This window comes from Onychostruthus taczanowskii, unplaced genomic scaffold (assembly GCF_017590055.1).
Source record: "Onychostruthus taczanowskii isolate IOZ18803 unplaced genomic scaffold, ASM1759005v1 scaffold58, whole genome shotgun sequence".
Classification (NCBI taxonomy): domain Eukaryota; kingdom Metazoa; phylum Chordata; class Aves; order Passeriformes; family Passeridae; genus Onychostruthus; species Onychostruthus taczanowskii.
The window spans coordinates 3,367,699-3,395,094 of record NW_024503457.1 but is presented as its reverse complement, the minus strand read 5'-3'; the positions used below and the strand labels follow the sequence as shown (position 1 = coordinate 3,395,094).

The 27,396-nt window shown below is 35.2% G+C and overlaps 1 protein-coding gene across 6 annotated transcripts in view; it reads right to left on the bottom strand.

The window, feature by feature from the left end:
* Positions 1-27,396, bottom strand: part of ATP11A (ATPase phospholipid transporting 11A) — a 119,809-nt gene that overhangs the window by 25,581 nt on the left and 66,832 nt on the right. For 5 of the 6 annotated variants that reach the window (XR_005953653.1, XM_041418055.1, XM_041418056.1 and 2 more), the window contains exons 3-19: positions 24,512-24,601; positions 23,310-23,390; positions 21,698-21,805; positions 18,749-18,877; positions 18,134-18,237; positions 15,479-15,529; positions 13,950-14,014; positions 13,484-13,565; positions 12,073-12,223; positions 10,662-10,859; positions 8,091-8,264; positions 6,569-6,732; positions 6,209-6,280; positions 4,641-4,714; positions 4,303-4,406; positions 2,443-2,624; positions 1,725-1,976 (exon numbers count right to left, since the gene is read on the bottom strand). Coding sequence is in view for 5 of the 6 variants with exons in the window: in XM_041418055.1 (XP_041273989.1) it covers positions 1,725-1,976; positions 2,443-2,624; positions 4,303-4,406; positions 4,641-4,714; positions 6,209-6,280; positions 6,569-6,732; positions 8,091-8,264; positions 10,662-10,859; positions 12,073-12,223; positions 13,484-13,565; positions 13,950-14,014; positions 15,479-15,529; positions 18,134-18,237; positions 18,749-18,877; positions 21,698-21,805; positions 23,310-23,390; positions 24,512-24,601 (2,081 nt within the window). In the remaining variant the exon portion in view is untranslated. Of the gene's footprint in view, positions 1-1,724; positions 1,977-2,442; positions 2,625-4,302; positions 4,407-4,640; positions 4,715-6,208; positions 6,281-6,568; positions 6,733-8,090; positions 8,265-10,661; positions 10,860-12,072; positions 12,224-13,483; positions 13,566-13,949; positions 14,015-15,478; positions 15,530-18,133; positions 18,238-18,652; positions 18,680-18,748; positions 18,878-21,697; positions 21,806-23,309; positions 23,391-24,511; positions 24,602-27,396 lie in introns of those variants that run through there. The other variant, XM_041418060.1, reaches the window with a different exon arrangement.

Below are 27,396 nucleotides of genomic sequence, written 5' to 3'. Positions count from 1 at the left end.
CTTGGATAAGACTGATATTTACAACATCTTAAAATTCTGGATTATGTTGAAAATATTCACAGTGCTTCACCAGTTTGAATGCATAAATCTGATACCTCAGTGACTTGACCAGTGAGTGTAAGTGTATAATTAATGACTTTTCAGTTTGGTTTGAAAAGGTTCCAGGAACTGCAGTGAGGTAAACCAAGCGGCAGGAATAAAGTCAATTTTGTGGCACATTCCATAACACAGAGGAAAAATAAGTTAAATGGAAAAGCCTTTGGTACTCTGATGAGGAAATAGTTTTTTTTACAGAAGTAAATTGTGCCTTGAAGGAAATGCCTACAAGAAACCTGTTGGCCCAGATGGACAAAGCCACTGTCCACATCTAGAGTATGGATATTTTGCCTTTAGAGTAGTGGCTAAGTCAAATACAGGTTTACTTTTATTTATAATACTAAAATAAAATCATTATTTATGTTTCCTATAATATTACAATATATTCTTACTCATAAAAATCTATTAGCAGTATGTCTGTAGTAATTTGAGCATTGCTAGAAGTGTAACCACAGTCAAGAGGAAGTAGTTTATTCACTACTTTATCATACACTGAACAATGGGGAAAATAAGATGGTCTGGACTGCAAGAACCATTTTCAGTAGCATCCAGACAAGTTATTTCAGAGCACCCTTGCATCTGCCTGCATTACACAGCAGCCTCAGGCTCCAGGTCAACAGTGAATGTTTTATAAATGTACACTGAGGTTTATTTTTACTCTCTTTTCAGTGTTCCAAGGTTATACACTACTGTGCATGGGATTTCAACAACCACGGTTTCACCAACACCAGTGTTTGTGAGAAACACACATATTTATTATTATGTATTTTAGACATCTCCACCTTTTTTTACTAGAACAGAAGCTGGTTTTGACAAGTAAAATAGAATTCTGTAAACTACATTAAGTAACAGTTCCCAGATATTTTCACCACTTTGCTACCCTTGGCACAATGCCACTGGTGTACAATGATATCAAATGAAAAGGTATCATTATGAAGTTCAGGCATTGTACTGAATGTTTGGTGTATTACAGTGAAATATTTTTAGCCTGAATTTGAATATATAGGTAGAATCCTGCTTTTATTATCTTAGTACTACTCTCTAGCTCTGGAGATAAAGTAAAAAAAAAAAAATCCGAAGACCTTTAACATGTAGAATTTGACATTGCACAAAAAGTTAAACAAATATATTTAATCACATCTTGTAAGACCTGTGGTACTTAAATAAAATGGTACAGATGACATGGAGAAAAATTAACTGAATTTAACTGAATATATGAGTGTTCCTCATTAGACCAATGGGGTATAAATTGTAAGGAGAGCTAAGAAAAATTATCTGGTCCAGAGATATAAGCTGTAAGGCTATGAGTTATAGAAAACCTCTGCTAAAAAAGTACCACAAATGCTTATTAACTCACTGCTAATAGTTTTATGGTGGAAAAATTATTACAGTACCAGTTGTTATTTTTCTTTTAATAGTCAAAGTAGTACCAGAAATGAGACAAAGAACCATGACTGAAATCCAAAATTTACCTAAACAAGCTTATACTTAATTGCCATACAACAATTCACACGTTAGCAACACAAACTGAAACATACTGCTCTTCTTAATGTAACTGGTCATAATTTCATTCTTTGCAAAATGCCCAGAAGCCCATTTCTGGCCTGAAAATCCAACTTTTTCCTTACCCTGAGAAGGTATCCCTGGTTAAGCTGCCATTTTGTCTTATGACAGTTTTGTTTAGGTCAAAAAGCACATCGTGTAAACTCTGCTCCTCAATTTTCTTTGTGGTTAGCTCAAGTATTTGTGTATTTCTTCGGAAGAGTTTGCAAGCATAGCAAGTAGCTGCAGCAGTCTCCATTTTGTCTCCTGTCAGAACCCAAACTTTAATTCCTGCTTTCTGGAGTGCCTCAATAGTATCAGCAGCTTTTTCTTGTAGTCTGTAAAATCAATTGACAACATACATTGATGGATTGCTTGGAAATGAGAAAAGTCTTTATTGAAAGATTTTCTTAAACAAATAAAAAGTTTCAATAGAAGTTATCAGATCTAAGAATTTTCCCCAAAGTAGGACGCCAAAAATATTTAGGGGACTAGTATATGTTTTTGAATCTTTTTAAGACCTAAAGATTCTTCCTTCATTTCCTCAATACCCATTTTGTAGTCCTTCCCTCTGAAACTTTTGCCTGTAACTTGATCCACAAATTATTACATGGTTAAAATACATTTAGCTATTATTAGTTGCTTATGAGGTTATAAAGTTAACATGTGTAACTTTAGTAAGCTAAGGGTGTAGAATCAATTAAAATAAGGGGTTTCCCAAAAATTATCTAATGCAGAAAAAGAGTCATCAATTACTTTGTCATCATCACTGAAGGTAAGAAACTAAGAAATGTACTAACTAACCGATCTTCAACAGCTGTAGCACCAAGTAATATAAAATCTCTTTCTATCTTCTCATACACTTCTGCCAGTTTCTTATCCCGCTCCTGAAGGGCCAGCTTTGCACTCTGCAGCAGCCTCTGTACGTTGCAATATTCTTCTGCTGTGAGTTTCTTATATGCAACACACAACGTTCGCAGTCCCTCCTACATAACACAATCAAAAGAAACAAAATGCATTTTATAAAACTCTACTTTAGACTTTTTGCTGCTGTTTATGCTGGAGGATTTGAAAAAGGAACATCATGAAGTGACTAAGTATAGGCTAGTACAGTATAGTAGAGTCTAGGATATGGTTCAGCTTAATTCTGTTCTGCTCCAGAAGCAGATACAACCTGATGGACCAGCCTCAATCTCCAGAAGGTAAACAGCCCAGTGATCCAACTGGATATATAAGATTACAAGAGAAGGCAAAGTCAAGGAAAAGGTTTCTTTCCCTATGTGTATAATTAGACAGGATGAGTCAGAATAAATAATAGTAATATAAATAGTAGCTCTGCAGAATCTGATTTTGATGCTGCGTTGCCGCAGATCCACAGATGGGGACCAAACATCACAAAGAGAACTGAAAGTGAAAATCCAACTCTACCATTTCAATCAAGTGAAAACTAGAATTTAGCTGTGGGTGATTCAGACTGCATCAAACTTCTGAACTGAGAGATGAACAAGAAAGGGAGAATATAGATTGTGTAAGGTGGGGAGAAACACAGTAAAGTTTTGCCATCTGAGTTATATATTGCTTCTCACAAATGATTTAACTGGCACTTCAGCTTCCTTAACTTCAATTCATCCAGTAGGTCTTCTTATAGTTACTTATTAACAAACCAATAAGGACAATTATTAAAATATCTCCCTGACTCTTGAAATTTATAAAAACAGGTGCCAGGTATTTTCTTTGAGAGGTTACTGTGTGTAGTGAACTACTTCCAATTTATGCAGGATGAATAAATAGGTGCTGGTCTGGATTTCTTTCTTGATAGACACTGAATGGATATGATACGTAAATACTTTTCAATTTCATTAGCCTCTTTTATTTATCATTATCAGACAGCTGTCCCATAAAATGAAGCTTAGTAATACACTTTGAGAGCTTTTTGTTTCAAAACAAAACCAGGTGACACTGCAGCAGGTTTTTTTCCATGTATCTGTAATAATACTTTGTTTTCAGTTTGAGTACTGGATGCCAGCAAATTGTATTCTATTGTAAGACTGGCAGTTGTCCTGCATTGCAATCAGTTCTGCATATTTTTGGATACAACAAAATTCAATATTTGACCACTCCAAATACTACTTTCAGGTAAAACCAAGTTCTAAATTTCTTTTGAAGATGATCAGCCAGTTCATAGCTGACTTTTAGCAAGCAAAAATATAAGATATTGATGATCACTGCCCTGTCTCCTCAGAGCTTATAAAGCAATCAAAGGTAGCACATCCCAGTTGCTAAGGCTGGGGGCTGAAACTAGCAATAGTTTTTACAGAGATTTATTGTTTTTCACTTTTCTTCTATTCAAAAATTAATTCAAACCACAATTGTGACACTGCCATACTAACGAGCTAACTGATGACCTCTGGTTTAACATAGAGCTGGGCATATCTAATGTATTCATATTGCACCACAGCTGACATTTGGAAGATGAGATGGAGGACAGATGCAAATAAGGGAGTTACAAAGACTGCTAGCCACAAAGCCTGAGTGAACCTTGGCACAGAATAACCTTGGTGCCTGTAAAAACAAATCTTCTAGCACAAAAAGCAGCAGGTCAGAACACTGAATTTATTTTGGACACTGATATCATGTAAACAGACCAATAAAATGGAATCTTACCACTGCATTGCGTTGTACTCGGGCTCGTACTTGGTCAATTTTACCTTCTTTAACCCTAGGAAATATGGAGGAATCTGCTCCCTTACAAAACAGAAATATATCACCTAAAAGAGACAGCATATGCAATTCAAAATGACCAAATATATTTTCTTCAAAAAACATCCAAATTAATAAGTCTTCAAAATATTTTCTTCCAACTTTTTGGTAACATTTGTACTCATGCTGGTCCCTTGTTTTATAAAGAAAGGCATACAGACTGTGTTTAATGCTTAACTCTTAACAAATCTGAAACAAATTCAAGTGAGACAAAAAAATCAAACAGAATGTGACAGCCTTACCTGTTGAAGATTTAACGATTACACTCATTCTCCGTCTCACAGAATCAAAACTGAAAACCTCCAATAATTCAAACCTGAAAAAGAAACAGAACAATTTTTTACACAACTCTATTTTTTCCAATTCCTAAACTGGTTATTATGACTTCAGGCATATAAATTAAACATTACTTCTAACATGGAAGATTATGTTGAGTACTATGGAATATGGAACTAGTACAGAATGAAACAGCAGGTTGCAAATAATAAGTAAGGAAAGGCCTTAGCTCCTAGTTACTTGAAACAGAACTTGTGATGTCCCTAAGTATCCTCAGATGTATAGTCACTCTAATTTAAGCAGAAGACTAGAAACCTTGCAGCAGAGCACAGTACCGATTATAAAGTAAGTTTCTATGTATAATACTTAGATATAGCCTTAGAACTTGAAACGCATGCTTACACCCAAGTCCTTTTATTTTTCTAATTTTTATTATTCCTAATTTCCTAAAAGTGCTGACCGAATTCCATAATCTTGCTCAAATGTTGATCGAGAATTTATTCAAGTGAAGAGAAAAATATTTCTTTTTACTGGTTTTATACTTGCCATTATTTCTATTATTTGATTTTATCACATGTTCCTTTCCTTTTTAAGAGGAAAAATGAACACAAGCTCCTGTTGCACTGTTTTGGTTTAATCAGTTTGCATACTTCTATCATTTACTCTCTTATCTATTTCCCTTAACTTAAGAGAGCCCCCCTTTTCCAGAGCAAACATAAGCAATCCAATCATTAATCCCAGCTTTTTCAGGATTCATCTCTGTCCAAATCTACTTGTTTAACTAGATCCTTCAGTCCTAAGTCCTTTTAACACCCTAGAACTCAGACCTGTGCAAAGCTACATCAGGCCTATGTCTACAAACTGTGATGCATTTGGAGAAAATTCTCAAGGATTACAATGATTTCTTCTGAGTCACCAAACGATACTGACTCCAGTTCTTATGAGCTGAGCCTAAAAAGTCTCCATATTGTCCTAAAAAGGGGTAAAGTAAGAGCAGGGTTCCTATATTTGTGTCTAAGAGTCCCTGTACAGTTAGCAGAGTACCCAAGCAGGAAGATACGGATATGCCAGACTTAACCAGCAACCATCTAGAGAAGTGTAAGGTAAATTTTCAAGGGTATGTCCATACCATGGAACAGCTGTACTATTTCAATGTTATTGAAAATTTGACTCATACTATGTTCCACAAAATTTATTCTACAGATATTACCCTCCTGTAAATTCCATGGATTATCTGTGAACAGCAAATTGGGTAAACAGCATTTTCTATTAAGAATATATAAAACCATCAGGAACTATTAGATTAGGTCATGAATCCCACACCACACCTTCACTGTCATATCATTATTTTATACTGCATATAATGTCAAAAAAAGTGAAAGTAATTAAAATTAGTAAATTTTCTTTATTTTTCTACTAAAACACAAGGTTCTTCGCTTCCTGACTTAAAAATTCATCTGTAAAGAAACAATGCTTTATTAAATGCATCAACAAAATCTCATCAGTCTATTTTGTTATATTTTCAACCACTCACTTTTCTATGTTATTTTCCCGATTTAAGATCTCCATGTAATTGTCTTTCAGCCTTAGATAGGTGTAACCAAGTCTGTAAAACAAAACACAGAATGAGAGAATAAATGCAACAAATATATAATTATCCAGTTCAAGCATTATCATAAGGATTTAAGGCTGAGCCCACAACAAACCAACACCAAAATCCCAAACTGTTTTTAGTTGATTTTAGGCTATGAATATTCATGAATTCATGTTAAGAAAGCAAACAGCTGAAGATTACTTGGTGTTTGTTATTACAATTTTTGTTCTGAAAACAAATTTGAGCTTCAGTGATTAGACCTGTAGTTTAGAAAAATATAATAGCTAAGTATACACATACCTCTGTATTCCTTCGACTAAAGCAACTTCATCAGGTGATGATGATATATATATACAAGGTCTTCTTGGTACCTGGTTTTTCTTCAAACCATCTACACTATCATCATCCTTTACCTGAACAGTGTGGCAGAGACAAAGAGCTCGGAAAAATAGCTCTTCTCTCTCCTGAAAAATAAAATGAATGGTTGTCATTACGTGTTATCATTTGAAAACTCTTCTTCTGGGAGGTGACTGTGATATTACTGATTACTGCTAATTATTAATCAGACAAAGGCAGGCTCCTTGAGGGGGAGCCAGGTCTTTCCCTGTGGTAACCACACAATTGTGTCACAGCTGTTTGTACCCTTAGAATTGCCATACCAGTCAAGCTAATGATGCTAAAAACCCCCAGAGTGCATCTTCTACCTCCTCTGAATGCCTAGATGTAGCTGAAGGTGTTTTTCCTTTACTTTTGCTTAAACTTTAACAACTTGCATTAATTAAGTACTAGTCAAGGTATCATCTAGAAGTCCTGAGTTCACACAGAAGGATGTAATACCTGGAGCACAGGTCTTAGCAGCTTGAACACCCCTCGGAACTAAATGAATTACTGAAGTGCACATACTTTGGCAGCTCCAGCCAACCACTTCCTATAAAATTTCAGACGGTTTGGTAATGACAGCTCCTGGCACCAGAAAGAGACTTCTATTTCATGGATACCTGTGTGTGTTATATCTTTGTCTCTGTGCCTGAAACCTACTCTTCTGTGCTGTTAAATACAAACTGTGCCATTGTGATTCCAAGATAAAAACTCAGCATACCTCGGGACCACATTCTGAGGGCCATGGGTGAGAGACTAAGGCTGCTGAATTACACCAACATATTTCAAGAGACCTCATTTTGTCACAGTGAAGGGCATGATATGAAGTGAGTGTGAATATGATGCTGTACTGATGTAATAAATACATTGTCCTTTGGCTGTGATTATCCTGCCCATATACACCCTGTTCACCTGTTTACACGCGAAGACTCCCGAACTTTCAACGAATTTTCAACTTTCAACACAGCAAATAGCCACAATACATACATGCTGTAGGTAGCACACTTCAGATGTGGCTAAACTAAGTCACATTTTAAAGAAATTTAATTTGATCATATACCATTCTCTGGCCACATTTTCACTCAGTGGTGACTAAATAAGTAATCGCACTGAGCCCCCGTTTTCCCCTTTAAGGATTTTCCTGTCTTGCTTTCTCTGTTGTAGCTAAGGTTAAATGAAAGCCAGTTGTCTGTGTCTGTAGCTATTAACCAGACAAAGTTCTATATTTGGGTTTTAACTCAGCTTTATAACTGCATTAAAATGAGAAATTTCCCATTAAGCCTTTAAATCTTACTCTTAACTAGGAAATGAAAATGTCTATGCAGTTATCTACTTTGATTACTAAAATTCAAGAATGTTGAATTTCTAACATTCCCTTCATCAGTACAGTTCAATTTTCATGTTTAATTGTAAGAAACCAAGAACATAGAAAGAGTTATCATACCTTTCCACTACCTCCTGGAGATGAATCAATCATATCAATGCCTGTACAATCATGGAGGATTTGGCCATTGCAGATAACATGTGGTACATAAACTTGCCCTTCAATGCAACATTCTACAAACTCCATATTGTTCTCAGTTAATGTTCCTGTTTTATCTGTGAAGACATACTCAATCTGCAAACAAGCACAAAATAAAAACAGCAGGAATGTGAACAGAATTTTCCAACATCTCTGAACAAAACTGAGTTTATTAATGGGTTACACCTTCCTTTGAAAATCCTTACGCTCTTTCAGAAAAGGAAGACACCAATTTCTTTTGGCAGTTATCTTCATAGAAATATAGGCCCTGAAAGATTTTATCCTGCAAGAGTATCAAGTAATGCTACCTTTTGCTTCATAACAGATGTAAATGATGTGTTTAACCTACTTCCAGTCTTCTCTGTAGGTCCTTTTTAGTTTTTAATGTCTTTCTTGCTGCAAGACAGGTATTTATGGAAACAAAATGCATACAAATTTCATTTCCCAGGAATTATTATTTAATGCACATGGCTGGATGTGCAGTACTGTTCTGTACTGTCAAAACAGTCTTTAGGGTAGTATCAGAATTCCCCACTACAGTTACGTTAGTTTAAAGCAGGACTGTGGACATATACAGTTATATGCCTGGGCACTGTAATTGCCCTGGAAACACTCATTTTGACTCAATATTGAATTTTTCATTAACTTCATCTTTTACAATGAGCCCTAGTGCTTAAGTCTAACAACATTAAAACTAAAACCAAAATCTGAACTACCAACTAGAAGAACTAGATTGGCTCCATTTTGGATCCTGGATGTAGTTATTTTATACATACTGCATGTCATATTCGATAAACTAAGAAAATGAAGTAAGGTAAGGAACCAAACACTGAAAATAAGGCTATTATTTAGAATTCATCAGACTGTTTATCAAATGTCTCCATTTATGCAGTGCACTGAGCAAACTAAAAACCAAATAAATTTTTGCTCAGTCTTCAAAAACATCATTAATTATGCACACTTTCCACTGACATTGACTTTTATAATATCCACTAATCTGAAAAGGCAAATGCCAAATTTTATGGTGGCTTTTTATCTGTTGACAAAATACCCGCAATTAAACTTTTTTCCGAGTGGACAGGATTTATATGATTTTTTTCATCTCAACCCCTACACTGAGTTTCATAATAAAATTTACAAAATGCTCTCAATCAAGTCATTCAGTGTGTTGCTTTGTCACAGTGTTTCCTCATGTTCAGACCGTCCAGTTTCACGTTGTACCCACTGCCTCTAGTCACCACTGAGAAAATCTTGGCTCTATCCTCTTAGTACCCTCTCGTTCAGGTATTTATATAGATTGGTAAGATCTTCCCTGAACCTTCTTTCCTCCAGGCTGGACAGTCCCAGCTCTCCCTACCTGTCTTTTCATGAGCCATGCAAAGTCCAGTCCCTTGGCTGTCTTTGTGGCCCTTCACTAGGCTCCCTGCATTATGCCCATGTGTCAGTCCTGGCGAGCCCAGAGCCAGACACAGCACTCCAGGTGAGGCCTGGAGAGGGGCAGGATCATCTCATCTGGCCTGTTGGCAACGCTTTGCCTAATGCAGCCCATGATACCCCTGGCCCTCTTTGCCATAAGGACACACTGCTGGCTCATGTTGATTTCCATCAGGACACACAGGTCCTCTCCTGCAAAGCTGCTTTCCAGCTGGATGGCCCCCAGCCATCCAAATCATTCATGATCAGGATGGGAGGCAGAACTGACCTCCAGTGTATACTGTTACACACTGGCCTCCCACTGTGCACTGCTGACCACCACCCTCTGCTCACCCCCTGTTCAGTCCACCTCACTGACTGCTCATCCAGGCTGAAATTCAGCAGATCCTCTTCCAGGATCTTATTGGAGGCAGTGTCAATTGTCTGCCATAATAACGAAATACCTGGTACCACCCCTAATCCAAATAGACAATTAGTATCCTTAAAACCTTTATTACCTGACTGACTAGAAAGAAATACAACATCTTATTTATTTATTTGAAAAACCTATGAAAACATTTCTAACTGAGATCTTAACTATTTTCTCAAACAAAATTTATCTGTATCTGTTTCAAGGTGATGATTTTCTTAACAGAATGGAATTTCTTTTCAAAAATGAGACAGACAATTGATCATTTTAATGGGTGAAACTTGTGTCTGGAGATGCAGTGTCAGTCTAGTCAGACAAAAAGGGGTTTTGGGGGTTTTTTGTGTCTAATTTTTAATCTAAGGAAATTAAATGTTTATATAATTTCCCTCTATAGTCAATGGAGAGGAAGTGTTTATTCCTTAATACTACAGTAATACTAACTGAATTTCACTGACTGGGTGAGAAATCAGAATTTTTGATTTTGAAAACAAAAATATCTCAGATTTTATTTTTAAAATTAATCATCACTAAAGAAAAATGCACATGTAGCTGCAAAAAAGCCCAAAACTAAAAAACTTTGAAGTAACAATTTTAAAATAAAAACTTACAGTAGAAACAGTTGAAAAAAAGCATAATTCAATGAAATTTACCTGTCCCAATTCTTCATTGAGGTCAGAAGTGTTCACCAGTGGTCCTTCACCTGTACCCTCATCAAACATTTCCTCATCCCATGCAATGAAATAAGAACCAAGAAATTTCTGCATTTCCACAGTGACATACATGGAGACAGGAATAATGTAGTTGAAAAGAACCATGAATGCAAGGAAGTCTGTAAAAGCTTGAAGAAACTGACAAAGAAACAAGATGGAAACATTGATTTTTCATGTACCATTAAACATTGCAAGATTACTATATACTATACTATGTATCTACAAATCAGTTTTTTCAAATAACTTTTGAACAGTAAGTAGCATCTTTCATAGCTCACAGTTCAGCACAGGATACAAACCTTCATGATTTATAACATCACAACTGACATGCAACAGAGCTTTTTCTTTAAAATTTGCATTTTTGTTTACAGATCTACTGGTGTAGAATGCCATTACACAGCATTATTGTAAAGTTCTAGAGCAACTGATGAGCATTGTGAAGACTTTTTGGGGAACAAGGGAAACATTAACATGTACACAAAATTACCAAAAAAATAGCATAATTCCACAGTAACTCCTTCAAGGATTACCAAATTACATAAGTTTCAGGCAGCAGAATTTCATAAATAAATAAAGGGCTTCCTTTCCCTCTCTCAACACAAGCAGAATGTATGCACATAACCTGGCTCAATTTTTCAGTGGTGGAGATATGGTGAAGCTACAGTCAACCGGCTGAGCAGGTCGAGACAGTGCTACTGGTGGTAATGAGAACTCCAGAATGCCTGCCTAGCATGTGCTCCTCACGCATTCAGGGTAAGGAAGCAAATTTTTCCCTAGTCTGACTGGGAGGATTTAGTGAAATAAATATTGTGCTTCCTGTAGGGCAGGGTTCAGTTCACTGCTTCGGATCCTCTGGGTATCCATTCAGGAGAATGTCCTTGTTCCTGTAAGAACATCTGGCACTGGTGACTGATGCTCTCTGATGCCTCCAGTGCTCATAACAGAGCAATATGAAACTAAGCTTTTGAGGGGCATTTTTATGGAGATTCCCACAGTGGATTATTTTGAACATGTCTCTTACAAGATTGCCAATAGCTGTGGGATTCCTTCCAGCCCTTGTATTTCTTGGTGAGAGGTCAATTCTTTAGTAATTTATATAAATAATAGGCAGCTCCAAAACACTTTCATGAAGCTTTTTACATTAAACTAGAGATTTTCTCATCAGTTAAATTCACACATACAACTTAAGGGCAAAAATTTAACATACAGGCTTTCTACAAGTACACTATCACCACTGTCAGCAAAAATGCATGACTGGTAAGTAAGCAGGCTTAGTACATACTTTTCAGTAGAATCTCTATAAATTAAGGGTTTTGGGTAACTTTCTTGGTATTATAATTTATTTCCATACCAAATTTCTTTTCTTTTCAGGCTCTGTTTTCTGATTGTACCATGGCTCATCACGAAATGGTTCACTCTGCCAGGCATACTTCAGAACAGTATTTATTAGTGCTTTACTGACGAGAATACAGAGGTATACAACAAGAAATACATTCATTGATCTAAAAAAAAAAAAAAAGGGCAAAATAAAAATTCCATTAGCATATAAACTACAGAGTTTATCAGAAAAAGTTATAGTCAGTCTGTTATACATCAGTCTAATATTGGCTGCAAGTCTAACAATGCTAAGATGTTAAATAACTCTTCCAAAGTGTTTTTCCAATGAGGAGAAATATTACTGCGTTAAAATTTACAACTGTAGTATTTCCTATTTTTAATTCCTATTTTTCCATTTTTATAGTTGTTTCCAAAATATGTATGACAAATTACCAAAATGAGTATATTAGTGAAAACAACAGTATAGATAGAATCATAACAGAATAACTGGGCTTGAATCTGCAGACCTTTTCATGACACTTCACTGAAACATTCTAAAATCACTCACATAAGTACTTTTATAGAAATAAAAAAACGAAAAAATAACATTTTGCTATGTAGTTTAATGTTTTAACTCTAGACAGATCTAAAAAAAGAGCAAGAACACTTTGCATTTAAGATTATATTTTCATTAATGATGGTCATGAACTAAAAGCCATGGGTTATACACCAATAACAACAGAAAGAGACACATCATCATTTCTCAGTCACTGTGTAAGAGAAAGGCTTCAGCTGGTCAGTACATCTCGCCTCAGTCAATGACATCTTGTTTTTTCACAAGGCTGGACACCTTACTCAGAGCTGATGATTTCAGATAGAGTAGGAATAGAAAAGAGTAAGTAATCAATGTCAGCTCACACCTTAAGGATAGCATTGTCATACTTTCCCATCATATATGTCCGTGTGAAACTTGTTAATTTTAGCTAAACCATGGAAAATATGCTACAGAAAGCACTGTTACTGCAGCTGATCCAAAGTGAAGTGCATTAAAAAATGCACTTAAATTAAAATGTTTTTTTTACTGAATTCAAGACTTAACTGCAATGAAAAGCATTGAATGCTAGAATAATAAAAAGAAACCTCGGAAAACTGTCTTATAGAATAACAAAACATCATACATTAAAGAGCTAAGCATTAAATCAAAATTACTTTATTTTTTGAACATCTAACAAAAATCATTTGTTATTGAGAACCTCATTTATATGGTGTTATATGACTTGCATTATAAGTAAAAAAATATTTAAAAATAAGCAAATTTTAATTCTCTCTACCTCTTTTCTTTCATTTAAATCAGTGAAGCATATATTTTCAGAGAAAAAAAAATCTGATTTACACCATTTAAACATGCAGCTTTCAAACCCCAAAATAAGTATTAGAAATTTTACTTCTCTACAGCAGATCGCTTCTGTGATTTTGATTGGTAATTTAATGCCATCTTAGTTTCCATTCCAGTGTAGATAGCAACACCTGAAATTAGACAACTTGTTTTACTAAAGATTGCACGGTGTAGTAACTTCAAAAGAGCACAATTCATTAGATTATTATACTCTGTCATTTCTTTAATTCTTTAGTCTGAAGAAAGAAACCACAGATTTGGATGACAACCCAAAATTAGAAATGACTTAATTATCTTGGTACTTAGAAATTTTAAGCAGCATTTACATCCCATTCCAGTCACAGTTTCCAATTGCTAAAGTGTTTCTATGTAACAGTATTAAACCTCATTAAAAAGCTGTAAAACAAGTGATGCAATAGAAATCATAAGCCCAGTAGTAACTGTAAGCTTGTAACCTTGTTTGGTGTTTGCTTATTACTTCAGGGTCTGTTAAAGTAGTCAACAGAAATATTTACCAAAGATTTTTTCTGTGTTCTTTAAAGTGGCTCCTCTAAGAAGCAGATTTTCAGATCCTAATGGCCTGCAAAAGGTAAGTATTACAAAATTTAAACATTTATAGAAAACCATCAGACCTTAGTGGAAGTCACATAAAACAGGAAATTTGTTTTACTAAAAACATTTTATTTAAAAAAAAATTACAAGGCATATTTAAAATTTTAAAGTGAAAATTAAAAATAGATAAACAGATGCCGAAAATTAAGCTCAGAATTTCACAATTCAAGTCTTAAACCAAGATTTGGCACCTAAACCCCACATATGTAGGTACCCAAATAAAGACTCAACATCATAATTGCACAGTACTTATTTTTAAAAATATTAATTCTGTTATTTTTAGGCTTATATAAATTACAGTGTCCTGTATGTTACAATTTCTTAAGGACAATGCACTCCTCCATTTTTATTTTAAATGGCATACTAGATATTTTTGATACTTGCTGTAAACATTTTTTTAAATGCTGATAAATATAGGTAAAATAATTTATTGAAGAGTACAGGAATTAATGTAAGGACCTCAATGAAGCTTAAATATTTTAGAACATCATATGTCCACTAATCATCATATGAGTTCAAAGCCAAGGACTACTTTACAGACAGACCGCATGCAGAATTGTCAGATTCTGTCTATAGAGCAATAAAAAACCAAACCAAGAAGTACATTCTGTGTTTTCCAATGTCATTCGAAGTGCACTTGTGGTATGAAACTCCCAAAAAAATCAAGGAACTCCAAACAAACAGGGCTACAATGGTGATGTAAAACCTGAAACTACTTTCAAGAGACTAGTGGAACAATATTTACATTCATGACCCAGATCAATCGACAGTTTCCATAGCAGACTGTGACAGAAAATAACATGTCTATAGACACACCGAGTTTAGGAAGGCACTTAGCCAGCTCTGCCTAACTCCCCACATGCTGGGATCTAGGATATCACCCCAGAAAGCAGCTTTTCTCTCCTATTGCTTTGTCTCTTTGTGACAAGAATCAGAAGAAAATCAGGTACAGCAAGTTGGATATTGCCTCACTTGAACACACAGCACTATGGACATTTTACACAGAAGTACAAACACACTTGGTAAAATTACACAAAAAATTATTTGACGGGTTCAGACCCTTCAAAATTTGAGAAAAATTAAATACACAAGTGATACTATTTATATTGTTTAGTGCACTACCAAGATCTCACACTAATGGGGCAGTATTTTATAAGTGCTATCAAAATCCTATCAAAATCATTTACAAACTAAATACGTATCAGATAAAATTGAAGTTGAATAAAGACATTAAAACACTAAAGAAGAGAAATATGATTAGAAGATAAAATATCAATTATTTATGAAATAGCAGTCTGGGATTTTCTAAGAGAAAAATATTTTATCACTAAAACATAGCAGCACAATGTTGGCGAACCAAAGGTAATTCTCATTATTGATACATATCGAACTGTGAAATATTTAAATGCGTAGAAACTCTGGATTTCCCCACCTTGCAATAGGCTCATTCCTATCATGGTAAACATTTATTCGACCAACAAATCTGAAAGGGAAATATACAAGTAGTTTAACAGTACTGCTAACAGATTATTTAAGAAATATTTACTAGAAAGTACGTATCACAGAGAACACTTTCCAACTGAACAGGCTCCAATTATCCAGAACATGAACAAGAACATAAGAGATACGTATAGATATACACTTAAAACATGTAAATACAAAAATACATAGAATGGTAACTTGACATAAATTTTGCAAATAAAGAGGCGTAAAAAATAGGGATAAAGCTAAGTAGACTCATGAAAAAGAAATAAAAAATCTTATGCCCTAAACTACCCGAGATAAGTCAGTGCAATTACTATATTTTACAACATCTAAAGCCTACAGCTAAATTAAAACCAAAGCATAGAGCCAGGAAGTAATTCTTCCTCTTAATATTTGTCAGTACATTTTATCTGTATGTGGTGGCTTGACCCTGGATAGCAGCTAAGCACCCATCAGCCCCTGGCTCCTTCCCTCCCCAGCAGGACAGGGAACAGAACTGAAAGAGCAAAACCAAGATCTTGACAGTAATAAGTGAAGGGAAAAAAACAAGTGACACAAAGGCATCCACTCACCAGCCTGCCGATGTCCAGCCAGTCTCCAAGCAACAGCTGCTTTGGAAGACTGCCCTCTGCCCCTGGTTCTATGGCTGAGCATGACACTATGGCACAGACCCTCTGGTCAACTGAGGCCAGCCATCCTGGCTGTGTCCATCCCCAGCCTCTTGCTCACCCCCAGCCTATTTGCTGGAGGGGCAAAATGAGCAACAAGAAGTTTGACACTGTAAATATTTGGCAACAATAGCTAAAACCATGGTGTGCAATTAACGCTGTTTTAGTCTCAGAGCAACAACACTACACTACACTGGCTGCTATGAAGGGAACTGACTTCATTCCAGCCAGACTCAGTACACTGTATTTGCAAAAATACCACTGTCCAAGTGAATAACCTAATGCAAAGGGGATTAACCTGGACATTAGGGTTCTCAATGGTAGAGGAAACTATGGGGAGCTGGTGGGCCTGTTACCCCGAAATGGAACCTCTGATGCTCACAGGAGTGGTAAACTGTCTGCTTAGAGAACACACAACATGGTAGGGTCACATCCGAAGACAATAATGTACAGTTGGTTATGATGCATCATGATAAAAAACAACCATGTGCCTTTGGAAAAAAAATATTTTGTTGAGAGGTAAAGTTTTAAGCAATCAGCAGAGATACAAGCTGACTACCAATTTACATTTTCATTATTTTAGTGTCAACAGCTATCTGAAAGAATTTCACCATCTATTATAGCATGAGTTTCAACCTGCAGTCATTCACTTTGAGAGCCAAGTATTTAAAAAAAGGATCAAGCAAGTGATGGACTTGATACTCTGAAGAACCTGTTCTCAAGCAGATTTCTAAACCAGCTTCTTAATCACCAAGATCACAGAAAAGAGATGACTTCACACCTCAGAAATAAGCAATGTTTTTTCTGCATCTTCCAACAGTATTTGCTGTCAAAAGACTGCATTTTAGCTTGACATAATATTGTTTTCTGTGTATTATTTCAGCTATTTTTTACTGTGGCAGAAAAAACAAGTGTTCTCTCAATGGTATAGGACTTCTTGTATTACCATTAAGAAAAAAACCTCAAAAGGGGCTTCTCAAGATTTCTCATTAGGTTTAGTGGAATTGTGTACAGTTCTTCTGTAAAATACTGAGCATTGTATGACTTTATACAACTGTAGACATTTTTGTTCATGTTCTGCATTGAAGTGTTTTCCTAATCATGACGACATCATGCAGTCATTAGTCAGTATTTCAAAGCCTATGGTATGAGGCTCATGGTTAACAACATCAGATGAAAATCTGTGTTTCAAATAGTCTTGACAATTTAAATTTTTTGTGGCTGACATCCTGTCAGATCTGATTATATTGAGAGTGGCTTTACTTTGCAATGTGACTGATGAAGTTCTGCAGAACTTCTGTAGAACTACAAGTGCTTGTCATTTACTTACTGTGCATTTGTGCTAGACTGTTACTATTATCTTCAATCTGCAATATCTTTGCAAACCCTTTTAAAGCCACTTCAGCATTTTGTGAGTGTTATTTTAGTTAAAACTAGATCATATAATCTGTAAATTTAACTGAGTACACATAAATGACAATACTTTGCAATATGCTGAAAGCAAAGGAGTGAGTGCCACAGGCAACTTCTCCATATTGTGGAACACCCTCTTCCTCTGGAGAACCTCACAAATTCTATGTGACATACAGAGAGGGTATGGGTGCCAATATCAAGCAGTATACTAAGTATTAGTAAATCTTAACTTCTTCCTTATTTTTGTATTAAAAAAAACAAACAAAAACTGAAGTTCTAAAATTTTCACCACATTCCTCAGTGGACTGCTTTGTGCCATTCCCCTTTGGAAATTACTACCTAGGAGCACACCTAGGGAGCTGCCTGCACAAAAGGAGTATGGATGGAAAACCTACCTGACTTCAAGCTCACTTTGGGGCTCACTCTAACCAGAGAGATGCAGCCAGTATCCTTTCATTATGATTTTTTATGATTTATTGCTCAGGTACCTTAAATGAAACAGGTAAGAATTATTGTCTTACTTATAAAGGTCAGGCTGAGGTTGTTCACATTCAATGGTAGCATGTAGTGCATCGATTTCCTGTTCATTGTGAAATGCCTTTGTGTCTTGAACAGCATAGTAAGTCTGGAATCAATAAAAACATGTAAATAAAATAAAAAAAAAACAGATACACAAGACATTAATCTGTACATACACTGCAGCTCAGCATGAAATTTACTAACTTATGTAGGAGCTCATAATTCAAATAAGAAGCATCTCTAAATGCTCCTGTTAGGGCATCTTCTTACATGGTGTTTTCCAACGTTTTTTTTTAATGATTATACAGTTATGTGAAAATACCTTGCAGTGTATTCATAAATCAGGTCACTATGAAAGCATATAGGTACTAAACATTAGTGTATTATCACTGTAACCTGCATGCCTATACTGGAGACAAACAAAATCACAAATTAATGTCTTAAAACCTTTCATAAAATAATATTACTTTAAGAGAAATGAAGTCATATGGTAGAAACATAAATTACACAAATTAGTGTACCTGCTTACACATATAAGCATGAAGTCATATTGTGGTCTGTGTCAAAAATTAAAAGCAAACTTTGCCTTAGAAAGAAAATGTAGAACATGTAATTACTTTGTGACTGGATTCACCATCCAAACTAGTTGTTGTAACAAAACACGTTCCATCTCCTCTACTACTCGACAGGAATATTAAATCACATGGGAATGTTTCATCTTCTTTTACCATTACAATATCTCCAACCTAAGGAAAAAACACCAGAAAATAAAATGCATGTATGTAGCAACCCTAGTTTCAGATCTCCTAGATTAACACCAGCATTTTGAAAATTCAGCAATTTTTATTTACACCACCATTTTAACAGAAGAGTAAAGAATTACAGAGATATCTCTGGAAAACGAAATTATTCCCTGTAGAACGACTGAGATCTACTGGTTTTGACTTTCCTCTCAGGATAACCACCCTGCAAGTACTGTCTTATTAAGTTTTGCAACATTATTTGAGAGATGGAAGATATTATCTTTGTTTTAAGACTAAATACAACAAAACTTTCAAGAACAGCAGGAGATATAAGCTGCTCTTAGACACAACTGAAAAAGTGTCAGAAAAAGCCAGCAATTTAATCTGCTGATGAAAACAGGATACATTTTTAGCAGAATTTTTAAGAAGTCCACTTTAAGAAGTCCACTTTAAGAAGTCCATCCTATTTTTCTCCATGTTTAAAGGTGAGCAGAATAATTTTTATTCATAGAAACCCAGGCAATATTTTACAGCATGTTAGAATGTTGCAACAGAACAGCCAACCAATTACAAATTCAAAATATTCATGTAAATCATTCAAAAAAGAGTTTTTCTACATTTTTGGAGATTAAACAAGTGGCAAAGACATATTCAATTTTCTAAGAATATCAGGGTTTTAATAAAAATCCCATCAAAATACATAATTTTTGCAATTTTTCATGTAGGTCAACACCTGTTCAATATACTTTTATGCCAAAATTTATTATAATAAGACTCAGCTTAATCATTGCTTGTTATATCCTTATAGAGTTAAATTCCACTATCCTTAGCATTTTGCAGGAGTCACTTAATTCCAGTTAAGCAAAACAGTCTGAAAAAAATCAGCAATAGTAAAAACTAAAAATAAAATTTTAGTATTATTAAAAAAATGAGATTTATCTAATTGTAGATATCAAAAAGCCTTTTTTTTTAACCAATAGCAATGAAAAATTGCAGATTGTACATATGGCACAGGAGAACACAAACTCAAAGCATATCTGCAACAATCAGGTATGAAATTCTAATTTTCCTCAATCCAAACCAAATAAAAGTACTAGTACATAGCATCTTAATACAATTCAAAAGCTGTTCCAGTATTTGCTACTATGTCAGCTAAGGATGCAAAGGGGACAGGGACAGGTTCTTTCTGGTGGAAAGTGAGAGGACCTGAGGCAGTGGGCACAGCCTGGAACATGGGAACTTTTCATCATGCTGGTGACTGAGCAGGAACAGCTGCCCAAGGGAGGCAGTGGAGTCCCCATCCCCAGAGAGACTTGAAACCTGTCTAGATAGGGTCCTGAGCAAACAGCTCTTGGCGGCCCTGCTGCAGCTGGAGGCTGGACCAGAAAACCTCCAGTAAAATAAAGTAAAGCCACTGTCAATGCCAACCTCAACCATTCCCTGACTGTGTGAAAAAGAACTCCATTTTTTAGCAATTCTTTTTTTTTATTCCTTCTTTAATGAAGTGTCCTCAGGTTTTAGGTGCAGAGGGGTCTACTTTTTACAACCTGGTCTGTTTTCTCATGTAATATAGATGTGAGAATGTCACCCATTTACAAATAGACACAGATATCCCTTTCTATCCAAGTGTTTTCAAGGTCTGTCTCTCCTATCATCTAGTCACTCAATACATACCCTCTGAAAGGTAATAAACAGGGAGAAATTAAGAAAATATGGGTGACAGATTAACCACTAAAATTCAAAATCCAGTTGCATGGTACTTGACTATTTTTGGAATATTTAACTGGTTAGTTAACACACCTGGAATTCTCAGGCATGTGATGTCCTAAGTTTTTGTTATTACCAGGAAGCCCCAGGCAGAAGCTCTCACACTCAAATGGAAGGTCACAGCAGAAAGGCTGTAAACACTGTTGATACACTTACGCCCAAAAACAGCAGAGCAGAAAAAGACATCCAAAAAAACATATTAAAAAAAAGAAAATTCCAAACAAATATCTACCAAATTTTCTGAGTTCTAAAGAAAATAATGTTAAGAAGTTAATCTGCTCACAAAAAAAAACCCAAAAAAACCAAACAAGCAGCAAAAATGAATTTCTGAAAATATACCAAAAGGGGAATGTAGCAGTATTCACAAGGTCAATGGAGAGACTGAGATTTGATGGGTTTTGAGTAAATATTTAGAATGTGTTTTGCCTGTATATATGCATGTACCTCTATACATAGTACTGACTGTCACAATCTGGCTTAAATAAATTATTAATGTGCATAATAGTAATTATACCCCACCCCAGAGAGTGTTTAAGGCCAGGCTGAATCCTGGTCTAGTACAAGGTGTCCCTGCCCACAGCACAGGGATTGGAACTAGGTGATCTTTAAGGTCCCTGCCAACCCAAAGCATCCCATGATTCTGTGATAATTACAGTGAACAGAAAGTAGAGAAAAGATAAACCATGACAAAAATTCCAAGTTAAAAATGGAAAATGAAAGTAACATTTACGGAAAGAGTTCGTTAATTCCAGTTAAGCAAAACAGTCTGACAAAGCACAGCAATAGTAACTTCTAAAAATAAAATCTTAGAATGATGATAATAAGTGAGATTTATCTAATCTCATTAGACAGTTTAACTCATTAGGAGTTAAATTTCATAAAAATTTATTCAGAGGCATAAAACTAAAAATTACTATACTGTAGATCTAATAATTAAATGCAATAAATGCTGCATCATCATAGTACATTTCTGTATAATTTGTTTTATGTGTGAAGTGTACAAGAAGAGTGAAGTAAAGTCTGACTCACAAAACCTGTTAAGTGATAGTTACTTACTCTTAATTTTCGGCTTTGCTTTCTAACCAGTTTTCCGTGCTGAATGAAATGAACAGGGCATTGATTTATTGCATTGTCAGCTTTATGTCTCAGCCAATCTTCATAACCCTAGAAAAGAGTGAAATGGAATGATGCAGTGATGCACACTTGGCTATAAAGACACAGAATAGCTCTACATTATACGAAAATTTTAAGAATTATCCTTGATCACTTTAAGGGAAAAAATATTCTCACTAGAACAAATGAAATTGTGATCCATGTCAGTACCAGAGATGTGGTGGATATCTATGAAAAAGAGCATTCATGGCTACAATTAGTCAACCAAAACCAGGTATTTCAATGAAAACATTTGGATGAATAAGGGTTTCAAAAGTGTAGAACAGTTTCTGGTATTTTAGTGATCATCTCTTGCTCATGCTCTATTGACTTGAGTACATGCACAGTACTCATAAAAGCAGTTGTCAAGAAGCTGGTAGCGTAGGCAATATATTTTGAAAGAATGGGACTTTATCCTGTAAGAAGACAGACATGACATGACAAAAGGTTGTCATATTTGATGACTGTCTTACATTTCAGCCAAACCTTTTAACCCTATATACAATATACAGTTGTGAAGAATTTTGTTTTGAGAAACTTTGCAGTGTACCCTATTTTTAGTGCTCAATTACCCTATGACTTTGTGTTTTATACAAGCACACAAACTAAAGGATAGGGAATCTGCAATTTTCTTATTGAAAAGGTCCTGCCATATGACAAAGATTGGCATTGACAAAGTCGTAAGTGGTTAAGAGATGGAAAATACCACTAGTAGTCTATAGCATTTTTAGATCTAACTCTCTTGATCAGATTTGAAAATTCAATGCAGAACAAAAGTATCACTGCCTTAGATGCTCTCAAAAATAATCTGTGAATTTACAGAGACCTTATAACTTTAGTGTAATATACTTCGAGGGGTTGGTACAGCTCCTCAGAAGGTCTCAAAATGTACACAAGTTGTTGGGAAGAAAAATCAAGGAAATACACAGAACTGCAGTACCAGGCACAGACTGCCAGGCTTTGGTAGGTAACTACTAACAACAACACTTTAAAGTGTAACATTTAAAATCTTAAGAGTGGGAAAGTCACACTAAAATACTAGCTCTTGCATGTATCACAACTTTTGCTCAACAAGAAGTGCTGAATTTAACTGTAGAATATACTCAATTATGAATAGTTGCCACTGCAAAGAAAGAGAAATACAACTCTCCATAGCTTCTTTGAAGACTCATGAAGTCTGCATTTAGCATAAAGACTGTGAAGGCAGTAAGTTATCTATTAAGGGACAACTGAAATTATCTTCTGTTTTGGGACCATCTAGGGCGGAGTTTTAACTTCCTTCACCACAGTCCTGTGCTACTGTGCTTTGTACTTGGGGCTAATCCAGTCTTGGTTACACCCCAGTGTTTTGGCTACTACTGAAGAGTGTCAGCATCAGCTTTCTCTTCAACCTTCTCCCACAGCAGACCAGCAGGCAGTGGCGGATAAGAGGCTGGGAGGGGACATTCTTGGAAAGCAAACCCAAACTGACCCAAACTCTCTCTTTAGTTTTACTTTTGCTCCCTACATTACTCACCTGTTTGATAGCTGTGACAGTGATGACAAACAGAAGTGGGAGACCACTTGTAACTGGACTAGTAGGTGTATCAATGATTAACTGCAACAAAGAGAACAAGAATTTTCTGGTTATATTTTTGTGAATGTAAACAGTCAATCTTTTAAGTAAGATCTTTCAAGCAATTTCATCAATATGTTAAAGGACATCAAAGAATTTTAATTGAAAAAAACAGTACTTCAATAAAACTTTAAGAATGTGTACTATATTGGTAAAAATTGAAAACTGGATTCTATAAGAAGATACAATACTCTAGTTAGATCACATTAAGATCAGATGTTAATGCCTCGTAAAAATATTTGCTAGCAAGACTTTAGGGAAGTATTAGACTGGAACACTGCAGCTTTGGAAGCAAAATTATGGAGCACCATTAGAAATTAGCATGGCACTGGCTTTACATGTTATACAATAGAGCTGTTCTTATGCATACAAAGAGTAAATTCTGAAATATTGAGCTGGGGCTTCTGCAAATATAAACAAAGAGGCAGAATTCACAGAGAGGGTGCAAATGGCAAAATCTAAGTCGTGCTGAGAATCTGCACTGCTTTTTTTATGAAGAATCTGGTCCGCAAAGTAATACAGCTCTTCACTTAGTAAGATTTTTATTATTTAACACAATAAGTGACTGTGACAGGTTCAGAATTAAGACACCTATAAAGCAGCACACTAGATATTCATGGAACTCATTTCAAAAACAAGTACTTATGTACCTCCATAAGGTATCAGTACCTATTATTTCAGTTCTGACAGGCTTTGATCACAGTACAGTTGGAAAACTATGACTGAAACATTACTTTTTTATAAAATATAGTATTTTTGCAAAACAAAGAAAACTTTGTCATCAACAGAATTTATAGTAACAGTTTTACTGATCTGGATGTGTATTACAAAATAAAAATTACAGACTTTATTTTCAATTTTTTCAAGACATACATCTTGCCGTCCAACTAATGTGGCTGTCAAATTCTCATCAGATTAATTTCATATTGACAACCTGGAAATTAAATAAAACCCCTTTTGTCATATCATCAGTGCATAAAAGACTTTCTAGGTGCAACCATTTACCTCCATGGTCATCAAAATCAGGTAATTTTAAAACCTTTTTCAACCTCTCCCTATTTTAGAAAGAGCACAGAACTTACTGGGAAATGGGGATATCTTACCTGAACAAGGAAAATGATGAGAAAATAGAAGTTAGCTATTCTTCTGAATTGCTCAAACAAATTTTTTGGTATAAAGTTCCAAAACGTGTACTGAAAACAAATGTACAGATTATGAGCATTTGTGAAGAAAATATTATTCACATTCAATTTTGTAATTCACATTTCAAGATTAAACTAAACAAGAAGCAGGAGTGGTTTCGTTACTTAGTTTAATAATTTACTGAATTTGAATCTTAATTGACAATCATGTATTCTCAGAATAGTATTGTTTTCCTGAACTGTGATAATCCTTGTACTAGGGATTGTAATAATTTTTTAACTAGCAACAATACTTGTCCAGAGTTACCTAGTTATGGAATGGTTTATTTAAAGCTGTTAATGGATTTTAAAAGCACCTTAGTAATTTCAAAGAGCAATTTTAATTCACTTTTACGTTGTGTTCATGACTCGAGAGAGGTGGCACTCAGAGTTAACTACACAGTAACAACAAGACAACCAAATAAATGCCGTCAGCTCTTTTGTTCCTTGGCAGGGACACAAAAATACTCCTCAAGATAAACTACAGTGGTGAATAAGAGTAAGTGGCTACATTTTTCTGTACTGATCTTACAAATTACCCTAAGTGCTGTAAAATGACATAAGAAACAGTACATAAAGCTGCAAGCAGAAAATGTGAAAACTTCAAATTTAAAAAATAATTTTAAAATGATAAAAGGACCTTAACATCATCTAGTCCTCATCCCCTGCCCTGCAGCAGGTTCAACTACAGTGTTTTTACACAGCTCACTTTATAGCTCCAGCAAAGCATTTCAAGGCTTGCTTATTGGAACACATGTGAAAAAATGTCAGCTAAAATTGTGTGAAAAGGTTTGAAAAATGGCTTGAGAAAACTAGCACTGCATCATCTTATTATCCAAATTATCCTTTGACACATAATAAAATGACAACTCCAATAAAACTTTCATTTCAAACGAGATGGGCTAAGAAGCTTATCCTAATTTATTTGCTCTGTTACAAATGTGCCTTGTCTCCTCTTGGCAGATTGCACTTATACTTGCTGATAACCAAATTATTCCATGAACTAGACATCTTCTGATTTTGGCCCTGAAGGCAAAGACAGAGCTCCAGAAGGAAAGTACTCCTATTACATCTAGAGACAAAAAGTATCCAGGAGAAATATGCTTTAAATGTATATGAAACCCTATTATATACAGCAATCTTTGTATTTCTTGGGTGTTAAAGCCTGAACATGCAAGACATAGGAATGAAATGTTCTTCTTCTGTCATGTGCCAAAAATCAGTATCTACCTTAAATATGTACTAAGTTACCACTTAATCCTGCATAATAGCTAGTTCAGTATTAAATCACCTGTGAGCAAGCCAAAACTCAGGCATGCAGACATGCAACAGCTAGAAGATCAAGTGTTCTAGTCTTGCAATCAGAACACTTTTCATCAGACAGGAATGCAGTTTGCACTACTAATTATCCAGCTACATGGAATTTTCAGAGAATGAGTTAGACTTGATTATTTTTCCTTGCACAACAATGCTGACCATTCAAAACTGCTATTATAGATAGATGACCGTATGGATTCTATTCAATGACAATAATTGCATATATTCATCATTTTCAGGTAAGTGATCTTTGTTTTTTAATTATATACTTTTTTTTTTTTTTTTAAGAATCCCTGTCTGCTGGGAAAGAAAGTGAAAAACATTTGTTTCCATTTTTCTGTTTAGCTCTTTTGATAGAAATACTATTTTTTCCATGGTAAAGGGTCTTCTGACCATTAAAATTTCAATGATTTACACAAGCCCCCCAAATCACCATTCCTTAAATAAAAATGTAACCTCTTATGTAATAACTTCCACTTAAAACCTCCTAGAGGGTTTTTTGACTAAATGTCTGGTAATAGCATTTTAATGTTGGACTAGATATTTAAAATATCTGATTGAGGAATCAAGTAAATAAATTAAAACAACAATCCGTAAAAAGGTCATTCACCTTTACCCTTAGTATCCAATTCTCCTCATATTCCAACTTTAGTTCACTCCTTTCTCTGCCAAGCTGTGGTCTACCACAGCTCCATCTTTCATCAACAACTCTCTTAGGTAAAGAAAATGAATAACATGGGAACAAATCACTTTTATGATTGAGAAGTGCTTCCTAAAATGGATGCTTCTTTAACACAGACTACTTCTTAAAACTTTATTTTCAATCTGACAAATTTTTAGCACTTTACGACTCTGGGTTTCAGGCATACTATGTATGTCTTTATTCTGCCCACTCATCTTCACCAGAGAAGTAATGATTTTTGCAGTTTAGGCAAGAAAGAACACTAAGATGTCTAGACAGATCTTCCCTTACCCAAGCCATCAGTAGCTCAGAGCAGTTTCTACAAATGGGCAAGTAATGTTTAATCAACATAATCACTCCCGAGAGAAGCAACCGAGGGGCTGCTACTCAGAACAAGATTTATCCCATGACTGCGGTATTCAAGGCAGTTTCTCTACCCTGGCTAGGCAGGAACAAAACAAAAATTTTTAAATGAAAGTCATTAAAACTGACCATATTAAATCCACTGGATTACTGTAGTGAGAGTTAGTACTATCATCTCTCTTCTTCAGATATTTCCAGTCACGTTCTTTGTAAACTCTTAAAAAGTGGTTTATGTATATTTAACTACTATTTTTCACTATAATTCAATTGAAGGATATAAGTTTATCCAAACAGTTACACACTACAAAGATAAGCTTTCAAGTTGGAGATGGCTCAAATGATCTTTTCCAAATGCTACAGAAGACCCACAGGCCAGAGCACATGGGTGCTTTTTGCATACAGGAGGTACTACATCAGACACAAAGTAGTAGTAGTAGTTATGCAT